At 43.0% G+C, this 20,020-nt stretch overlaps 3 protein-coding genes across 3 annotated transcripts; 2 read left to right on the top strand and 1 right to left on the bottom strand.

Moving 5' to 3' along the window:
- Positions 1 to 1,058: 1,058 nt before the first annotated feature.
- On the bottom strand, positions 1,059 to 2,434 carry LOC120698022 (probable serine acetyltransferase 5). Its single transcript, XM_039981467.1, has one exon. The coding sequence runs from the start codon at positions 2,410 to 2,412 to the stop codon at positions 1,297 to 1,299; it is 1,116 nt and encodes a 371-aa protein (XP_039837401.1). The 5' UTR covers positions 2,413 to 2,434; the 3' UTR covers positions 1,059 to 1,296.
- A 182-nt stretch (positions 2,435 to 2,616) lies between these two features.
- LOC120700669 (probable starch synthase 4, chloroplastic/amyloplastic) lies at positions 2,617 to 8,139 on the top strand. The gene is given in 14 exon segments (XM_039984916.1): positions 2,617 to 2,938; positions 2,941 to 3,238; positions 3,355 to 3,406; positions 4,015 to 4,137; positions 4,223 to 4,298; positions 4,374 to 4,558; positions 4,654 to 4,845; positions 4,965 to 5,033; positions 5,803 to 6,012; positions 6,132 to 6,257; positions 6,464 to 6,613; positions 7,374 to 7,435; positions 7,525 to 7,600; positions 7,698 to 8,139. Coding segments are annotated over 14 exon segments (2,112 nt in total). The 3' UTR covers positions 7,869 to 8,139.
- A 5,651-nt stretch (positions 8,140 to 13,790) lies between these two features.
- Positions 13,791 to 15,475, top strand: LOC120700668. Its single transcript, XM_039984915.1, has 2 exons — positions 13,791 to 14,005; positions 14,977 to 15,475. Exons 1-2 carry the CDS (start codon positions 13,794 to 13,796, stop codon positions 15,473 to 15,475), a joined length of 711 nt encoding a protein of 236 aa, XP_039840849.1. The 5' UTR covers positions 13,791 to 13,793.
- The last annotated feature ends 4,545 nt before the right edge of the window (positions 15,476 to 20,020 follow it).

Here is a 20,020-nt window from a genome sequence, read left to right as displayed (position 1 = left end):
AGTGAGCTCCACCAGCTCCTTGACTTTCTAGATTGACCGATAATGGTTGAAGTCATGCCATTGAGGTGCAGCCCATTAGTCTGCGACTTTTGCATGCGCCCAGCAGCTCAGGATCCCAAAGCTGATGGCAACTCTGGGCCTGAGCGCTTGTGTTCATGGGCTGAATACAACAATCAGGCAACTTGTTATGCAAAGTAGTCTAGCCTATTTCCACTATAAAAAAAGTAGCCTAATCAAGTTAAGCCACGTTTGTCAAGCTAAGACAATATAATGTAACCAATCAAATGTTTAGCATTATAAAAGCTCCATTTTCCTTCCAATGTGCTACTAAGAAGTGAGACCATACCTAGAGCAATCTGCTCTGCTCGGTGTGAAGAAGATTTCCACCTTTAGGATCAAGTGTGCTGGCCTGCTGCAAATATCATAGACAGTAGCACATATATACGAGTTTGGGGGCTGACAAAATAAAACATTAATTGAGACTTGAAGGCACAGGTGAACACAGCCAGATTCTGTAGTTGTTGAAATATGAAGAGATAAAAGTAAGATTGACTGCTGATATTGATCCCAAATGGGAGAAAACATAGTGTTTGGTGAGGTGTCAACAGTCAGCAATAATATAACATAATGCATCAGTGGCACTGCAAATCTAAGCTAATCAGTAATACTCTTCATATATCAGAATAATGCATAATGGACGCATCAACTTGGCACAATTGGAGTGGTACAGACACCTGGAAGTTCTAGAACCAGTAAGTTTTATACTTATTTTTAAGCAACTAGGCCCATTGGAAGACACAAGATCCAATCCTCTGAGAAAACAACGTGCGACACCCAACGACAACAAGCCATGACTGTAGTACCGAGACAGCGACCTTATTTGAGCATCTACTTAGTGGTGAGTACATGCCATTCAGATATCACAATTACAGGTAGAGTTACTATGGACCAACCAAGAAATCTTTCCATATCAGAGAAACAACATAATATAGAATAACAAAACTCCATCAGATGAGATATCCTCTGTCCATGGAGCTTGATTCACAAGGCAAGCGGCAAAACTCAACCAACTCCTCTATGGACATACAGATTTATTCATTCATCAATCGCAATTTATCAGTATATGAGCATGGCACAATCAGCTGACAAAACGACTGATCATCAAATCTATGCTTATACAATACAGTTCATCGCAGACAAAACCATAGCACACAACAAAGTGGAGTACATCACTATTTGGTACATCACCATTACTAACGATACAGAGGAAGAGTGATAGACCTTGGAAAATTGATCTCATATGGTGTAGTCCGACCATTGCCGTATGAAGGATGTGTGATCCATGGACTCCCCCGGCATGTCCTCATCCTTCTCACCCTCGGGCTTCTTCCCACCGATCAACCTGGCAGGGTTCCCCACCGCCGTGCTCCTCGCCGGCACATCTATGAGCACCACGGATCCAGCCCCAATCTTAGCCCCGGAGCCGATTTTGACGTTACCAAGGATCGTCGCCGCTGCGCCAATCAGCACACCATCCCCAATCTTGGGGTGCCGATCGCCCACCGCCTTCCCAGTCCCACCCAAGGTGACGTGGTGTAGGATCGAGACGTTGTCGCCGACGACGGCCGTCTCACCGATGACGACGCCGGTGGCGTGGTCGAGGAGGATGCCCTTCCCTACGACGGCGGCGGGGTGGATGTCGACGGCGAAGACGTCGGCGACGCGGGACTGGAGAGCGAGCGCGAGGGGGCGGCGCTGCTGCGCCCAGAGCACGTGCGCGACGCGGTGGGCCTGGATGGCGAGGAAGCCCTTGTAGTTGAGGAGGCAGTGCGAGAAGCCGACGCAGGCGGGGTCGCGGGAGCGGGCGGCGAGGAGGTCGGCGACGACGGCGGCGCGGAGGGAGGGGTGCGCGGCGAGGGTGGCGAGGAAGAGGTCGTAGAGGAGCGTGGAGAGGAGGGTGGAGGAGCAGAGCTTGTTGGCGAGGTGGAAGGAGAGGGAGCGCGGCAGGGACGGGTGGGTCAGCACGGTGGCGTAGAGGAACGAGGCGAGCGCCGGCTCCGCGTCCGCGTCGCGGCGGGCCTCCGCCTTGATCTGGGTCCAGACCCAGGTCTCGTCGTCCTCCGACTCGGGGGGCGGGTACGCCGGCACCACCTCTGCGGGGAGCGCGGGCGGCGGCGGCGAGTGGGCCGCCGGGTGGTGGTTGGAGTGGTTCGCGGCGCCGCCCCCGCCCCCGCCGCCGCCGGCCTCGTGCGCGTGCGGCTGGCCGGCCGGCATCGCTGGGCCCTGCGGAGGGGTGGGTCGGGCTGCGGCCTCGCGGGACACGGGACCGGTGGTGGGCGAACGAGCCGAGGAACGCGGGACCACGTGCGTGCTCGCTTGCGCGGAGGCCGACCGGCGCGGATGAGGGTGCATATATGCCGAGCACGGGACAAGTGGAGACTGAGAGCCCGAAGTGATCGATGCAACTTGTCTGATTTATAGTTTGGCCAAACGGGCCAGGCCCGACGGGCCGGCACTGGCCCGGTCCGGAAAAGCACGGCCCGAGAACGGTCCGGCCCGGAATCATTCGTGCTCGTGCCTGGGCCGTGCCAAGCCCAGTGCGGTGCCAGGCCACTGATGCCCGTGGAGCTGGAGTGTGCCTTCATAGCTGCCCAGTCTGATATGTTGAAACTTGGTCCTATGCAACATGATGCCTGGTGGGAGAAAGTAGAAAATTTGGAAGAATTGCTTGAGTCCACAGCAAACCAAGTTGAGCATGCTGCTCTGATACTAGATGGCTATCACGACTTCCAAGATAAGATTGACAAACTAGAGGCATCATTGGGAGCAACAAACATATCAGAGTTCTGTCTTTATTTGGTTGATCTTTTGAAGAAAAGGGTAAAATCAATAGAAGAACGCTTCCAAGCTTGTAATCGTGAAATGCATTCTCAAATTGAACTTATGAACACTCAATAGTGGAGTTTCATGTTACTCTCAGTAAACTAATAAAGGAAAGTAAGAAGAAGTCAATGGAGCATTATGCAGAAGGCATGCCATCAGAGTTCTGGAGTAGGATCTCTCTTCTGATTGATGGGTGGTCACTTGAGAAGAAAATATCCAACAATGATGCAAATATATTAAGAGAAATGGCTTGGAAAAGAGATAATCGCCTTCGGGAAGCATACTTGTCATCTGGAGGAATGGCAGAGAGGGAACTGATAGATAGTTTTCTAAAGATGGCACTAACAGGAACCAGGTACCACTTTCTCCTTTGCCAATAAGAGGAAGAACCTTGTTTATACAACAACCTATGCTTCAGAAAATATTTATTTGTATATTTGGTATGATCAAATATTTTATTATTGAATGCAGTTCTGGTTTGCACATTGTCCACATAGCAGCAGAGATGGCTCCTGTTGCAAAGGTGATCTTTGTTACTGATTCAGTTTTTCTTTCTTCAAGCATGTGTGATTTAATCTGTTTAATATGCTGCATAAAACTAGGTGCAAAACAGAATCTAGCAGTCCTGTTGGTAGCACTTTTTCTCGTGCTCTATTTGAACTGGAGTAAGTATTTTTTTTTTTGGGACTCGAACTGGAGTAAGTTCTAATAGGGGGCATGTGTGTTTTGACTTGCGAGGGAGGCAGCCAATAGTATTCTCCAACTCATTCATCAGTAGTGTTCTTCTACTCAAGTATTTTCCAGATTTTGAGAATCTTAAGGATTGATTGGAGAGGGCAACAAATTCAATACAATTGAAAGTGTACCTAAACCTGCAAAGACAAAGTCTTGATGTTGGTTCACTACTAAATTGGCTGAAGCTTTAAAAATAATCTATAGCTTAGTTAAATTGTATTGATATCCAATCCATGTACCAGAGTATAAAATACATATATATTATGCTGGTTCCTTATATCAAACCACCAATATGATGGTTCATTAATTATTTTAAAGTATTATGTGGTGCATACACTAGTTAATTTCCGATCCAGTTGGTCATCTTTTAGCTTTCTTGTGCGCATTATTGTGTAGGTTGGTGGTCTGGCAGATGTGATCTCTGGTCTTGGGAAGGCACTTCAGAAAAAGGGGAACCTAGTAGAGATAATTCTTCCCAAATATGACTGCATGCAGCATAACCAAATCAATAATCTTAAGGTATGTATTTGGTTTCTCAACTCGTATTATGGATTTAGTTGCATCTTTTGTTTGTTTTTAAGATTGCTGTTTAGTGATTGTGCAGGTTCTAGATGTTGTGGTGCAGTCCTACTTTGAGGGAAATATGTTTGCCAACAAAATATGGACCGGGACTGTTGAAGGTTCCAGTCAACACTCAGTTCTACTGTTGTTTTATACTAAATATACAGAGGCCTAACCAAATTTAGCAAATGCAGGACTTCCTGTCTACTTTATTGAGCCGCAGCATCCAGGCAAGTTCTTTTGGAGGGCACAATACTATGGGGAGCATGATGACTTCAAACGTTTTTCCTACTTTAGCCGTGTGGCACTGGAATTGCTTTACCAATCTGGGAAGAAAGTTGGCATAATTCACTGTCATGACTGGCAGACTGCATTTGTTGTAAGATTTAAAGATTATGTAAAATATCATGTTTTCCTTATGTGATTTACTAGGTTGAAGGCAATTTATTCTTTTTGTTACATTGCAATCTCCAGGCACCTCTTTATTGGGATGTATATGCAAATCTGGGCTTCAGCTCAGCTAGAATTTGTTTTACCTGTCACAATTTTGAATATCAAGGAACGGCTCCAGCTCAGGATTTAGCATACTGTGGCCTTGATGTTGAGCACCTGGATAGACCAGACAGAATGCGGGATAATTCACATGGCAGAATAAATGTTGTCAAGGTATCGACCTAATGGAAAATGTGCAGAAGAGTTGAAACTAGAGTTTTACTTAATCTAAAAAACTAGAGTTTTAGCTTTATGGTACACTAATAATGATTCTATGCGCTTCTGATGTTCAGGGTGCAATTGTGTATTCCAACATTGTCACAACTGTATCACCAACATATGCTCAAGAGGTGCACTCAGAGGTAATATTTCTTCTTACCTTCGGGTCCAGTGTTGTATAACAAACATTCTGGTACCACTATTTTCCCCAACCCTATTACTTTCAATAGTATAAAAAGCATAAAAAACTAAAGAAACAAAATTCTATAAAGATTCCTCAAAGGATCAAAGATTTATTCATGTATATTATCGACATTTGTCGCGTTTCAAGGTTATTGATATGAAGGGAGGCCAATTTCCGTAGTTGTAGGGGCACCAAGTTAGTTCTTCTATAATTCATTGTTTGAACAGTAGTCGTCCATTATTGAGGTTTAAGGCCAAAAAGTATATTATTATAAGGATTTCGAGTTTGTAAATGAGACATTATTGAACAATCCAAAGCAAACCTGTTGAATGTAAGTTATGGATCTTTGTCTAACAGTGCAATGTTTTCTTCTCAATATTTCTCCATGGACAAAAGTAGATCATCGCATGGGAGTTGCTAGGGATGCAAGTTTTGATTCTACAAAAAAAACATTTTATTGAACTACACGGATTTCAAAGCAAAGGAAATGGGATACAAGTGAACTAACGAACTGACCCCAAGACTAACTATTAGGGCCACCACTTGCATCCCTAGGAATTGTATAAAGAGGATGGATGCTTGAAATTTTCTAATTCAAATACATTACTTAGTCCTTAGATAAGGGTTGAACTGGTTGTGGTGTTACTATTTGCCATAATTAGGTTTTAGAATCATGATTTTATCCTGTCTCAGTGTTTTGTTACTGACAAAGTTGCTCCATTGCTCAGGGTGGGCGTGGGCTCCAAGATACACTTAAAATGCATTCCAAGAAATTTGTTGGAATACTTAATGGCATCAACACAGATACATGGAATCCTTCTACAGATAGGTTTCTCAAGATCCAATACAGTGCTAATGATCTATATGGAAAATCAGCAAATAAAGCAGCTCTCAGGAAGCAGCTCAAGATGTCTTCTGCAAATGCTTCCCAACCACTCGTATGTTTTTTATCCTCAAAGCCATCGTAAATCTTTGTATGTATAGGCTGACTCTGTACTTGATTTGAGCATATTCCTCTCTTCAAGATTTACTAGAGAACTGAAGTTTCCTCAAGCAGGTCGGTTGCATTACAAGGCTTGTTCCTCAAAAGGGTGTACATCTCATTAGGCATGCAATATATAAAACAGCTGAGTTAGGTGGACAGTTCGTTCTCCTAGGTTCTAGTCCCGTACCAAACATTCAGGTGTGTTTCCTTGGTGGAGTATTTATTACATTTGGCCATACTTGAACCTTGAAAGAAAAGGAAAACAGACTTTAGCTCCTCATGTATAATTTATTAATTATGAAGAAGCACACATTAATTGTTCAAAATACCATGCTTTTCGGCTCTCTATTGAACAGCTGTTTTCTCACAATCATAACACAATACATTGGTCATTTCTTTCACAGAGGGAGTTCGAGGGTATTGCAGACCAATTTCAGAACAGTAGCAATATCAGGCTACTTTTGAAGTATGATGATGCCCTATCGCATATGATTTTTGCAGCATCAGACATGTTCATTGTTCCTTCTATGTTTGAGCCATGTGGTCTCACTCAGGTATGGTTTCTTCATATTTAATTTAATGGTATGTACTAGTATATATACAGGAAACTACAAGAACTTCCTATATAGCATTTACTGACAAACGTCCTTTACCATCTTCATCATCTGGCATCTTTTATAAGTAAACTATATAACTCATGCCTTATATCTTTTTCGAAAATGTCCAAATTAATCCATTCAAGTATCGTGAAAGTCTGGATAACCCCCTAAAATATTTCTTAGTTCAATTTACCCCCCTAAACTATGTCATTTAGTTCAATTTAACCCTTATTTAACTTTATGTTTTTTATTTATCCATGCACAAGCGAAGTCTTGAGTTAAAAATTTGCAGGATGATAATGGACATCATAGCACATTTTAGAAAAATATGTCAAGAATTTTTCATCATTATTTTGATAGGGTGCAATATTTAATAATAAATTAACCCTTTGATACAAAACTATAGAAAAAATAATGATGGAAAATTCATAATATATTTTTTGACATACATTGCCCACTACAATTCTGCTAAGTCTTAAATTAAGATTCTGCTGGTACATGGAGAAATAAAAAAGACAAATCTATTGGGAGGTAAATTGAACCAAATATCCGGACTTTGGCCATACTTAAGGGGAGTAATTTGGACTTTTTACTATCTTTTTTCTCTCAAAAGACACATGCTTTTATTTCTGCATAAAATTCATGTTCACTTCTGCTTGATAGTTAAATGTGCTTGTCTTCTGGTGTGCAATTCTGACCTGTTTTTCTTCCATAGATGATAGCTATGCGATATGGTTCTGTGCCAGTTGTTCGGAGAACTGGTGGCCTGAATGACAGGTAAATCTTGAGCCATCAATCCCTACAACACTGTTGGCACCTTCAAAGATGCATTGATAATGCTGCTCTAATTTGCTTTGTAATTTTAGTGTCTTCGATTTCGACGATGAAACGATACCCATGGAACTGCGAAATGGCTTCACCTTTTTGAAGGCTGATGAGCATGTGATTGCCGTATCTGTGTACTTCCTGAGCTAACGTATTGGAATATATGATATTTTGGTGGCTACAGACAGCTAACGTGAGGTGTTCATCCCAATAGGGCTTTGATAGTGCATTGGAAAGAGCTTTCAACTACTACCATAGGAAACCTGAAGTCTGGAAACAGTTGGTACAGAAAGACATGAATATAGATTTCAGCTGGGACACTTCAGCCTCCCAATACGAAGACATCTACCAGAGAGCAGCTGCTCGAGCAAGGGCGGCAACATAAACAGCAGAGACAGTTCCTTGATGTCTCCATGGACTCTCCCGGATGCTGCCTTAACGTATGGTATAGATGCAGTTCTATTAGCACTGAGCGGAGCATATCCGCTGGAGACGCAAAGTAACACATTGCAGAATCGCTACCTTACTTGGGTGTACAAACGGCAGCGTGGCGGGGCCACGCTAATTTGCGGTCGACCGTACGGAGCCTCTCCGTACGGTCGACTTTCCGACAGTGTTTTTTTCCATTTATAGTAAGTTTTTTATTGGCGAAAAAATTTAGAAAAAAATTCAAGAAAAATTTTGGAGCAGCAGCAAATTAAAAATAGACAGCAGAAAGTTTTTTCAAGGAAAAAATCAAGAAAAAAATTGGAGAGTAGAAAAATTTTTCAAGATAAAATTAGGGAAGAGGGAATCTTCAAGAGAAAAAAATTAAAAAAAAATTGTACGAAATAAATTAAAATAAATTCAACAGAAAAAAAATTACATAAAAAAATTAAAAAATCTCAAGAAAAAATTTTACATTCAGAAAATAAAAAACTCAGATAAAAAATGTTTTGAATAAAAAAAAGAAAAAAGAAAAAAACGAAAAAATTAAAAAATTAAACCCTATCGGAGCGGCGGCGGACCTCCCCCCGCGTGCCTTCCTGCCGCCGCCGCGTCGCTCCGGTTGCCGCCGCGTCGAGCGCGCCGTAGCGCGCGCCGGCTCAGATCCGCGAGGAAGAAGATGAAGGGGGAAGGGGAAGGAGAAAGCATGGCGCAGCTAAGACGCGCCACTCGGATCCGCCAGCACCGCCGCTCCCACCACGGCCCCGCCGCACTCCACCGTGTCGCGCCACCCGGCCGCCGTGCCTCTCCGCCGCCACCGAGCCAGCTCCATCCCGACGAGGCCCGTGCGCTCGCTGCCATGGAGCAGAAGGTGGGGGGAGGAGGAAAAATGAGAAGGTGAAGGGGAAAAGAATAAGGAAGGGGGAGCGGTAGGTGTGGAGATAGCACGGCGCACCTAAGATGTGGAGTGGGCGGATCGACCGTGAGCTTTGGAATTTACGGTCAACCGTAGATTCAGCACTGGGAGCGTGGCATCACGCACACCTCCCGCACACCTCCCGACGGAGCAAAAGATATATATACGAGAGAGAAAATACAGATCGGATATTTTCTGAAGCACACATCATCATGAGATTCAGGATGTTGGAGCCGCAGCTACTGTTTGGGTGCAGAAGCACGCATGAGATTAGGATGCCAGTGCGAACAAATATCCAGTTATACACGTGTGGTTGTGTAGCTCTATGAAGCTGTTAATTGAGAGATTATAGGGTTCATGTAATGGTTTTTTGGCATATAAACTGATGCGAATTATACTCTTATCTTCAGAAAGCTGTTGTCTTAACCACATGTTTGTTTCAGTCGTTTAAGACGAGTAGAGAAGAATAAGGGGTCTAGATTCCTCGTAAAGATAGTGCGTTTATAGATGTGCAGTATAGTTGTTTTATTTGAAATATATATATTTATACCCCGTCCGTTCCAAATTATAAGACATTCCAACAATCTTGAAGAGTCAAAGTTTTTTATGTTTAACTAAATTTATATAATAGAATAATGATATTTATTATATAAACTAAGTATCATTAGATTTTTCATTAGTTATATTTTCATAGTACATCGATTTGATATCATATATCTTTATATCTCTCTATAATCTTGGTCAAACTCGAGATTGCTTTAACTCTTCAAGATTCTTGGCATGTCTTACAATTTGGAACGATTTGGAATGGAGGGAGTACTATGGCCCTGTTTGGATACACTAACACTGTTATATGTTAGTGTTAGTTTCTAACACAAAACTAACACAGAACTGTTGGTATTTTGTAACGTCACGAATAAAATCCGCAAGCGCACGGATACCGCTGTAGCTTTCACCCAAGAGTATTCCAGGGTATCGTATCCACTGGAGAACGTGAGTACACTATCTACGGGTTCAGTCTTGTCCAAAGACACACACACTGGTGTAGGAGGATAGAAAAGAGATGACTTTCTAAGATCTAGAATTTATGTTTAGAAGAAGAGACCACGTCGCCGTTATACTTCGAGCTACCGGTTTCAACTGGCTTGTTCAAGCCGATAGCTCCAGTAATAATGCTCTATCCGATATCCGAACGTGGAGGATTACTAGGGCTCGAACAGGGCCGTCACCACCTGCCGGCTACCTCTAAAAACCATGGGACTATCGGACAACTGAGTAGTATAGTCCAGCCTAGACACCACGTCTACGCCTTTCCCTACTAACTCTAGGGGCGATGAGGGTTATCCTTTTCTATCCGGAGCCCAACTCTAGAGTCAAATGCTACTCGCTAAGCATACACATCAACTAATATAAGGAAGAGATGATAACTTGTGATCTAAACTCTAATTCTAAATAAACAAAAAAAGTCTCGAACACTTACAACCGAATAAGCATCCATCGAGGTACAAGCGGAGAAGAGCGCCGACAAGCCCGGCACTTCCCCCAACTATTTCCCTCACTCTCGTAGAGGTATAATTTGGAGAGGAGCGCCGTTACCGGCGCTCCTCCTGAGTACCTCTACTCCTAAACTCCCTAAGACACCTCTCACCCAAGTGAGAACTCAAGGGAAGAGTGAATGGTGTGGTGTGTGGTGCGTCTTCAATTCTCACCCCCTTCCCTTGTATTTATAGGAGGGAGCCACCCCGGGAATGCAGCCAATCCTCCTCAAACCGCCTTATAGAGCCAATAGGGAACTGACACGTGGAAGCTGGAGACGAAAAGGCCCAGTGCCAGGTCGGGTTGGTCGGCCTCTGGCCACCGCCTTTTGCCTCCAAATTTGGACACGTGACTGATGAGTGGGCCCTTAGGTCGGTTTTTGGTGACTTGGCGCGAAACTATATCGGTTGCATGCCCTGGTGGGTCCATGGATCTTCTTGCTCGCGTCTGATTGGTCGAGGTGGAATTGCTTCGGATCGATGACGTGTCACGCGTGTGGGCTGAGTCTCCTTCTTGTGTGAGCTGCCAAATAGGCTCATTTTGTCCCCTAGGCTTGCTTGTACTTAATCTAGGAATTTAGGTCTGGGATAATATGCTTGTTACATGCAGTTTTGGCCCAAATTCAGCTGCACACATTCTCAGACCAGCATCTGTGGAATTCATCAAATAATCATCATATGCTAACATTTATTCCCTCCGATGCTCGACTTTTGCACGATAGTTGACGGTCAAAATGGGTCGTTAGTGACCGTCAACAAGATCCCCCACACTTAGTTCTTTGCTCGTCCTCGAGTAAAGGCAAGAACTAAGGCGGACCTGACTTCATATGATATGACACCTGCATACAGATTATTCTAAACTTCACCCTTACCTGTGAATTTTGATGTGTCTACCATGAATTGTTTGGGATGTTGAAGAGCGGAACGGTATTGACTTCAGGCTCCTCCACTTTCCTGCTATATGTCTGGGGTTTTGGAAATATTTTTACAAAGACCAACCATAGCTTTACTTCTCCATAGAATCTCTCATGTCACTCACTGTGTATATATCCTCACCAAGGCATTGTCTCTTTTCATCCTACTTATAAAGATATCTTATATGGAGCTCATGGTAGGAGAAGTGGAAGCATGCACTTGTGTCACATATATTGCAAAATCTATACTATAAAGAACTTAAACAATTGAAACACTTTTTACAAAGCAAAGCCTACCCACCCACCTCATAACCCACCACTTTTAGGCTCACATGTAAGTGCAAAGTGTTTGACGAAATGACTGGTGAAGCGAAAATCGCCCTCTCCGTGTACCCGCCTCCCCATTGATTGTCCAACCCAAATAATCAGCGTGATTAGCTTCCAAAAGGGGCGCCTGGCCCTTCCTCGCAGCCCCGGATTACGCCCTCCCTCGTTGCCCTGGATCCTCGCCGCGTGGGTTCCTATACGGGGGGTTCCTTTTACAGAACTTTCCATCGGCAGAGATCCGGTTCAAATTTCCGTGATCGCGTGTCCCTTGATCACGGGTTTCCTTCTATAGAACTTTCCATCGGCAGAGTCCCTGGATCGCGCGTCCATCGTGATGAGATTCTTACGAGCCTGTCCACGGTGACCTCGAGGCAAGGTGGCCGGCGACCGCGTCAACGCGGAGCGCGGGCCGTCGTCGGAGCCGCGGGGCACTGTGCGAGGCCGTAGACAGCGGAGCCGTGGCCAGGTGCCCAAAGCGCGTCGGACGAGTGCGGGACGCCGCCGAGGCAAGGTGGCCGGCGGCCGCGGCGTCGCCGCGGCGCACTACGCGAGGCCCTAGATAGCGGAGCCGCTGCCAGGCAGCCGATGCACTCCGGACGAGCGCGGCACGCCGAGAGAAGTTTGCCAGCGGCCGTCGGACGCTGCGTGCCGGTCGCCCACACCCTTTATTATCCTCCCAGCCCGCTGCCGCCGCTCACCCTTGCTCTTGCCGTCAAGGTCTCCATCCATCGCCTCCCTCGTGCTCGTCGTCCAGTTCAGCGAGGCACCGGTGCTGATGACATCTAGGACGAGCGAGAGTGGGATGCAGAAGCATGCGAGCACAGTGGTGAGCGAGATCCATGCCAAGTTTCACCCATACCAGGTCTCCGTGCAGACAGAACTCATGATCAGGAGTTCAGGACTCAGGTAAGCCTCCGTGCTCACAACTTTCAACGACATGGCAATATGCATGTGATGTGTATGTGTTTAGTTGCCAAAGAAGGGCATTAGCAGGGTTCTTCCTAATGTATGTTGGAAGATATCCCTCTCCACTAGCAGGATGATTTCTCTGGCGCAGCCATCATCAGGTTAAGGAATTAAGCATCATAGCCTTTATATGAATGTGTCTTGTTGTATTATTAATTTTTATGGATCGTTCAATTAGATGTTGCCTTGTCTGGTGTATAATCTTATGGTTTTTAATCCTTTAACCTTTGACAAATTCTTAGATTCCTTTACAATATCTTTTTTTATGGATTTTTGAATTCCTTTACGTGTCTTCCCTGGTTATTAAAACGTCGTTTTCACGACGTTTACACGATAAAACACCATAAGATTGTGAAACGCTCGAACGTTTTGACAAAATCACATAAAATGATGTTTTATGGCGTTTAAACGTTCGTTTTATTCGTTTTGGCGTTTTATCTCGTGAAATTCGTTTAAACGCCACTGCATGGACGTTTTAGGCCCATCAGCCCCTCCCAGTCGGCCCATCCTATTCCGATCCAGATCTGAATCGAGTCCCTCCCGTGACTCTGTCTGCCGGCCGCGCCGCCTCCTTCCTCTCTGCCCCCGTGCCCCGCCTCCCTTCTTCTCCGTGCCGGCGCGCCGCCGCCTCCTCCATTGGCCTCCCGCTGCTCCTGCGCGGAACGCCGCCGCGCCGCGCCGTGCCGGTGCCAGGGCGCGCCTGCGCGGAACGTCGGTGGGCGGTGGCTCGGTACCAGGGCGCTGCCGCTGCGCCTGCCGTGCAGAACACGGTTGCCAGTGCGCTGCCGCTGCGCCTGCAGCCAACGCCGCCTCCGCACCTCCAGCAGCTGCTCCAGCTCCTTGACGCCGCCACGCCGGTGCCAAGACGCTGCGCGGACCGCGGAAGGAACGCTGCTGTCGACCAGACTAGGTAAGCATTTCTCATTCTATACCACCCCTCTGTAATTTATATGCTCTGCTTATCCAGATCCAGGTTGATTTGAGCTACTTAGCAGTGTGATTTGCCTGTGGCCACTTGATTTACATAACCATTCTTGAAAGAAACATTGTTATCCTCAATTCCTCATTGCTTACACAAGAGGATGTTGTCTTTAATCAGAATTTGTTTAGGGCTGAGGGCTCATATACCATTAGTGAGAATGGAGTTAGTTGTATTTGACTCCGATTGTATTTGACTCTTGCATAGTTCTTAATTAATGAGAATGCTACTGTTGTGTGCTGTCCAGATGGCAAGTAGTGGCGATGTTGGACCAGCTAATGCATCTGCAGAGAGTTCTAAGAATGATGGATACGATCCGTTAAAAGATCCAAGAAGAAGGCCAAAATCTAATGACCCAGGATGGAAGTACGCCTATTATGTTGAACCTGGCAAGCGAGATTTGATCCAATGCGCTCTTTGTCCAAGAAAGATTAAAGGGGGAATCATTAGGGTCAAGCAGCATCTTGCTGGTGGAAGCACAGAAATTCTTGTGTGTCCCAAAACCACACCTGAAATCCAGAAAGAGATGAAGGCAGCTTTGGATGCAGGAAAGACTAAGAGGGACATACCCGTTTATGATGACTCAGAAGAGGGAGATGGAGAGGAAGATATTGTGGAAGTAATAGAATCATCTAGAGCAGGTAGCAGTAGTAGCTCAAGATCAACCAACAAAAGAAAGGAATCAGCAAGCAAACTACCAACTGCACCATCATCGAAGAAGCCCATTAATGCTTTGCTACGACGTACACCCCAAGAGTCGTAGCGGAGAGGCATGCCAAAGGTCCTTATCAAAGAACCATTAATGTATCAATGAAGCCCAAAGAAGAAAGAGATGCTGTTTGCATAGAGATAGCTAAGTGCTTCTATGAGTGTGGCGTACCATTCAATGTTGCCAACTCAAGACAGTTTGAGATTGCTATAGAGTCCATTGCACAATATGGTTCAGGGTTCAAGCCCCCTAGTTTCCATGAGCTACGAGAACCATTACTTGCGAAGTGTGTCAAAGAGACAGATGGTGACAAGAAGAGGCATGAGGATGCATGGACTCAGTATGGCTGCACCCTCATGTCAGATGGATGGACAGATAGGAGGGGTCGCCAGCTAATAAACTTCCTAGTTAACAGCCCAGTGGGGACATTCTTTTTAGAGTCAGTGGATGCATCAGATGAGTCTCATGATGCCATGATGCTTGCAGACCTATTAGACCAGAGAATTGAGAAGATTGACAGGGATAAAGTTGTACAGATTGTCACTGACAATGGTGCCAACTACAAGGCAGCAGGTAGATATTTGGTTGAAAGGACTCCTACATTATTTTGGACCCCTTGTGCTGCTCATTGCTTGGACCTTATGTTAGAGGATATAGGAAAATTGAAGGATTTTGCGAAGCCTATTACACATGCTCGTCATGTCACAACATTTATATATAGGCATGGGAGAATTCTTAATGAGATGAGGAAGTTCACAAAAGGTATGGACCTTGTGAGGATGGCTGCTACTAGATTTGCCACTGCATTTCTCACCTTGAGGAGTTTACACAAGCATAAGGATGCATTGAGAGCTTTATTTTCTGGTGATGTTTTTACTCGTTCCAAAGTGGCTAAAACAGAGGCAGGGAAAAAGGTCTATGAAATTATTTTCTCAACACAATTCTGGAATTCAGTTGAGGACTGCCTTAGAGCTTCTTTACCTCTACTTGTTGTGCTAAGATTGGTAGATGGTGATGAGAAGCCTGCCTTGCCTGAGGTGGCAGCAGCTATGAATATAGAAAAACAAAAAATTTCAGCATCATTCTCCACTCAAAACAAGAAAGCTTGTCTCAATCGCATCATGAAAATTGTTGAGAACCGTTGGGTGAAACAAATGGATACTCCTTTGTATGGAGCAGCACTATATTTGAACCCTGGAAAATTCTACAAGATGAAATAGAGTGATGATGATGGCTATGTTGGAGAGCTAAGGGGTTGCTTCAATGATGTGCTTGTTAAAATGGTGACAGATGAGGACCTTAGAGACAAAATTGATGGTCAGGCTGTCCTTTATGAGAACCAAAGAGAATCATTTGCAAACCCAATGGCTATAAGGAACGCTCAAACAAGAAGTCCAAGTGAGTATTCTAATACTTGTAAACTTCCAATATCTATTTCAGCAACATGTAAGTTGTTTTCGGCATCTAAATTCCAACCTATTTTCTTATTTAGTTGACTGGTGGCTTGCATATGGTGGTAGAACCATTGAGCTCTATAAGTTTGCAAGGCGGATTGTTAATCTTTGTGCTTCATCATCCGGTTGTGAGCGAAATTGGAGCACATTTGAATTTGTAAGTTAGTTTATATCCTTACATTACATGACACTACTCAATTTTAGTTGTTACCTCCTTATTTATTGAGTATTGCTACTTTGGTTGTAACTTGTAGATGCATACCAAGAAAAGGAATAGGCTAGAGCATGAGAGATTGAATAATTTGGTGTATGTTTCATACAATAGAAAGATGGCCGCTAGGTTTCAAAAAATGCGTGAAGAAGGAAAGAACTTTGATCCTTTAGTTCTTGAAGATTTTGATTGGGACAATGAGTGGGTTGATCCATTAGCTAATTCAGCACCTATTGGGGGTGATCCTCTTTTCACATGGGACCATGTTGATCAAGCCGCTGGTGCATCTACACAACTTCAAGGACGCAATTTTCCTAGGCGAGCTCATGGTAGTCATGTGTCAAGAATTGTTCAAGATGAAGATGAAGATGACACTGATGTGGGTGAAGAAAATGAGAATGATGATGATTTTGTGCTTGATGACCTTGATATGGATGACGATGAAGCAACAAATAATGGTGGCAATGGTGAAGAGGAAAGGAATGATGATATCGGTCTTGATGAACTAGATGATGGTTTTTGAGACATCATAGATGGGAGATTGAATAATGCTTGTGTGCTTATTATTGTGCTTGTGGTTGTGGATTTGATTTGCTTGCTTATGCACTTGTGCTTGTGGACTTGTCATTCTACTATTTTATTTTGTTGTTTGCTTGATTGCTTTGGTTGTGAACATGTTATTTTGGAACTATTATTATGTGAACCTACATTGGTTGTTTGATATTTAACTAGTTGTTTGGTATTAAACTTAGTATATTGTGTGAATTAATTATTTATATTGATATTTTCCTATATTATTTGTCACGACGTTTAAATATTCGTTTAAACGTTTACAAGACGAAATCTGCTCTCCAACGTTTCAACGTTTTATCGTGCTAATAACATGGGTGTCTTCTATGAATATTCATCATGTTAATATATATCTATTATCTCATCGTTAGTTTTGTTCTATGCCATTCTGTAGCGTGTGCTTCTTTTTCTGATAATCATAACAATTTTATTAAATTGATGCTGAGCACACCTCTTCTAGGCTCTAGGGTGTGCGTGAGGCCTCGCTCGCTGATGACTCCGTCGCCGCTGTCATGTCCATGGGCTAAGACAGCTACTATATCAGAACTCACATGGCAGGTAGAGGCAGCCTATCGATTAGTGCCTTCTTCTTTACTCATCTGCATGGTTTATTTTTTTAAATTCCACTTAGTTATAGCTTGCGTTCATTTTTAGGGTATGATAACAAATAAATCATATACTTGACTGTTGACTGGGTTGATGTTCAGTATTTCATTGAATTCATTGGTTTCAGTTAGATGGAACTATTCGAGATATTGTTGCAAAAGATGGTACCATGTGGTTTGTGTCTATTTTAGTTGTAATTTTCCTTGTGATAGCTGAGTGTCGTGGTGCGCCCAAAGGTGCTTGTAATAGTGCCAAACCAGCTACCAAAAGCCGCACTGAACAACCGACATCTTCTACTTGGCTTACCAGACCAACTGAATTTTGATCAATCTTGTGTTTAATAAATTATTATTTTCTTCAGCCAAATTAATTGACAAGCTTATTGTGGGCTTAATTGGATATTATGGTTCTTGGCCATTTTGCCGTTCAGGTAAAAAGAAATAGGTTTATACTTTACTCAATTGTCCATCTCTATTATAGATAAGAATTTAGGATGATAAACATGTTATGATACACATGTATTCATCAGTTACAGACAATACTGTTTCAAGCTAACAGATTATTAAAATTTATATTACTTTTGCGCTCTTTTCATCAAAGATATGTTTGAATGCTAACACATTTCTGTAACTTTATTTTGAAATACTATACGTGCAAAAATGGATGGATCACTGATTTTTTATTTTTTTTAAATGTCAAATCGATATAGATTGAAGCTTTCTCATGCACAAGGGAGTAGTTGTTTTCTTGTTGGTTGCCTTCTGTTCATCAGTAATGTGGTGTTATAAGTGGTCCTAATTCACCCAATTTTGGTCTGTGTGTATAGGTACTATATTTTCTGCTTGTAGCATTTCAGTTTGTTACCAGTGTGCATCTCAAAGTATAAATATGAAATTTGGCATTGGCTTTGGCAAGAAAACTGATCCAGAAAAAATTTGTGAACCTAAACTGTGGATATCATTTTTGTCATTTGAATATCTTGTAACACATATATATTATTTTGCAGAATGTGTAATTCAACCTCCAGTGTCCAAGCCATGAAGATATTGATGAGAGGATATACTAATGTCTTGTGGATTCACTCTTTATGCAATCATGTAAGTCTACCCATGATTTGCGTGAGCAAATCTGATAATCCTTAATGATAAATGTAAAATTCTTATTTTTGGGATTTTTAAAAAAAATATGTGCGTGCCGCACATGGGTCTCTGCTAGTCAAACAAAGAATCCATGGAGATGACAAATCACACAAGTTGATCAAGATTGTGCACGTGTGTGGAAGGTGGATGATGGAATGCAATACTTCTTTTATGAATATCTCTCTCCTTTATTTGGATAACATGAGGACATAGCTATAAATATATTTTTTTCTCTTTTTTCCATGGACATTGATGTGTCCATTTTTTTTGGGTCATGCTTCTTGGGCATGTCATATTTTTTTTGATAGCCCATGCCTCATTTGAAAGATATTAGAGAGAGATCATTAAACATGGAGTTTTATTTTGTGGATGGATGGGATGACATAGCTGACTTCCAGTGTAGAAGTTCAGCTGGTGGAGTGCACATGATCTTGATCAAACAAGTATGAAAGACATCTCACTAGGGTCACAAAGTTCGATGAAGCTCAAAGCAACAACAAGGTATATATGTGTAAAGATTTGTATCATGAAGATCATCATATGGCTTTGGTAGGACAAACACGTGGAGTTGTAAAGCTATGGAGGTTTTCCTTTTGATAAAAATTTTCTAGACACATAAGCAGATAAAGCAAGGATTCTTCCATCAAACCATATCTCACTAGTCAACAATTTAACAATTATGGGTTCCCTAAGATATGATTCACAAGCTCAAGTTTAGCAAAGAATAAAAAGTATGCAAGCCAATCATAGAGAAGCATAAGACTAGAGGATACCTTGAGTTTAATTTTTGTGATTGATCAAGATTTCATTTAAACTCATAGGTTAGGAAGAGTATGAGGGGTAGAGTGCACAAACCGTCGCGATGAAGATGATCGGAGCTAGTGCTAGTCAGCCAAACCTGAGGTCCCACTGCCCAATACTAGCTCTGATTCATCTTGGCTTTTTGCATTCTGGTTCATTCGGTGTTGTGCATGTGTTGTGGGAGATCTCGAGTGTATATGCATGAAAGTTCCGAGAGATCTCCCCACACTTTCTTGTACCTAGTGCTTATTCAAAAATAAAAATATGAAAACAAACTAATAGCTCTACTGGTTTAAAGAACCAGGGAGCTTCTAAAATTTATTGAAACTAAAATTTAATCTCACCAAGATACTTACTCAAGCAAGGCTGAATCAAGATTGCATCAGTATGAGTATGCTGTGCAATATTAACTCAAAACCTCTACTTACCTTTCCATTTGAATTCAGCTTGCTGACTCACCCAATTGGATTTGATTTTTTCTGCAGGGGTTAGTCCATATATGCAACCAATATCTATACAAGTATTAACTCCAGAACATCAATCAAACTTGACACAAGGTCTAGTTTGACTGAAGAGGACAATTTAACCCAAACACCATGTTTGATTTAAAAGGCCTATGAATGCATGCTGCAGCATACATTTAAATCAGAGCATACAAGGACAGATAAAGGGAGCATGAAGCATGATTGAGCTTTATTCTAAGACGGGATAGGCATGAGCACGAACCTGGCGATCCTCGGGCGACCTCTCGGCAGGGTTTTGTTTAATATCAAAAGCAGGACATTGAGAGCACTTACCATGGTGTCTTGTTGATGAAGACTCAATGTTGTCACCATGGCAATTCTCCTCTTTTTTTTATAGAGCAAGATGCGAGGACATACACCAATTCCAAGACAAGATATGGATTGAGAAAGGAACTTACTTCGGGGCACTCACATACCTCCCCCACACATGGAGTTTGCAAAACTTCAAGTGTATGGAGTT

Source organism: Panicum virgatum, chromosome 3K (assembly GCF_016808335.1).
Source record: "Panicum virgatum strain AP13 chromosome 3K, P.virgatum_v5, whole genome shotgun sequence".
NCBI classification, from domain to species: Eukaryota; Viridiplantae; Streptophyta; class Magnoliopsida; order Poales; family Poaceae; genus Panicum; species Panicum virgatum.
The sequence above is the reverse complement of the archived record's forward strand: the minus strand, read 5'-3'. Positions and strand labels throughout refer to the sequence as shown.

Bases quoted from the DNA above. Each gene is read 5' to 3' on its own strand.
- LOC120698022 (XM_039981467.1), bottom strand. From the start codon at position 2,412: ATGCACCCTCATCCGCGCCGGTCGGCCTCCGCGCAAGCGAGCACGCAC.
- LOC120700668 (XM_039984915.1), top strand. From the start codon at position 13,794: ATGGCAAGTAGTGGCGATGTTGGACCAGCTAATGCATCTGCAGAGAGT. The intron at 14,006-14,976 runs GCATCTTGCTGG...ATTTATATATAG, and splicing joins GGAATCATTAGGGTCAAGCA to GCATGGGAGAATTCTTAATG.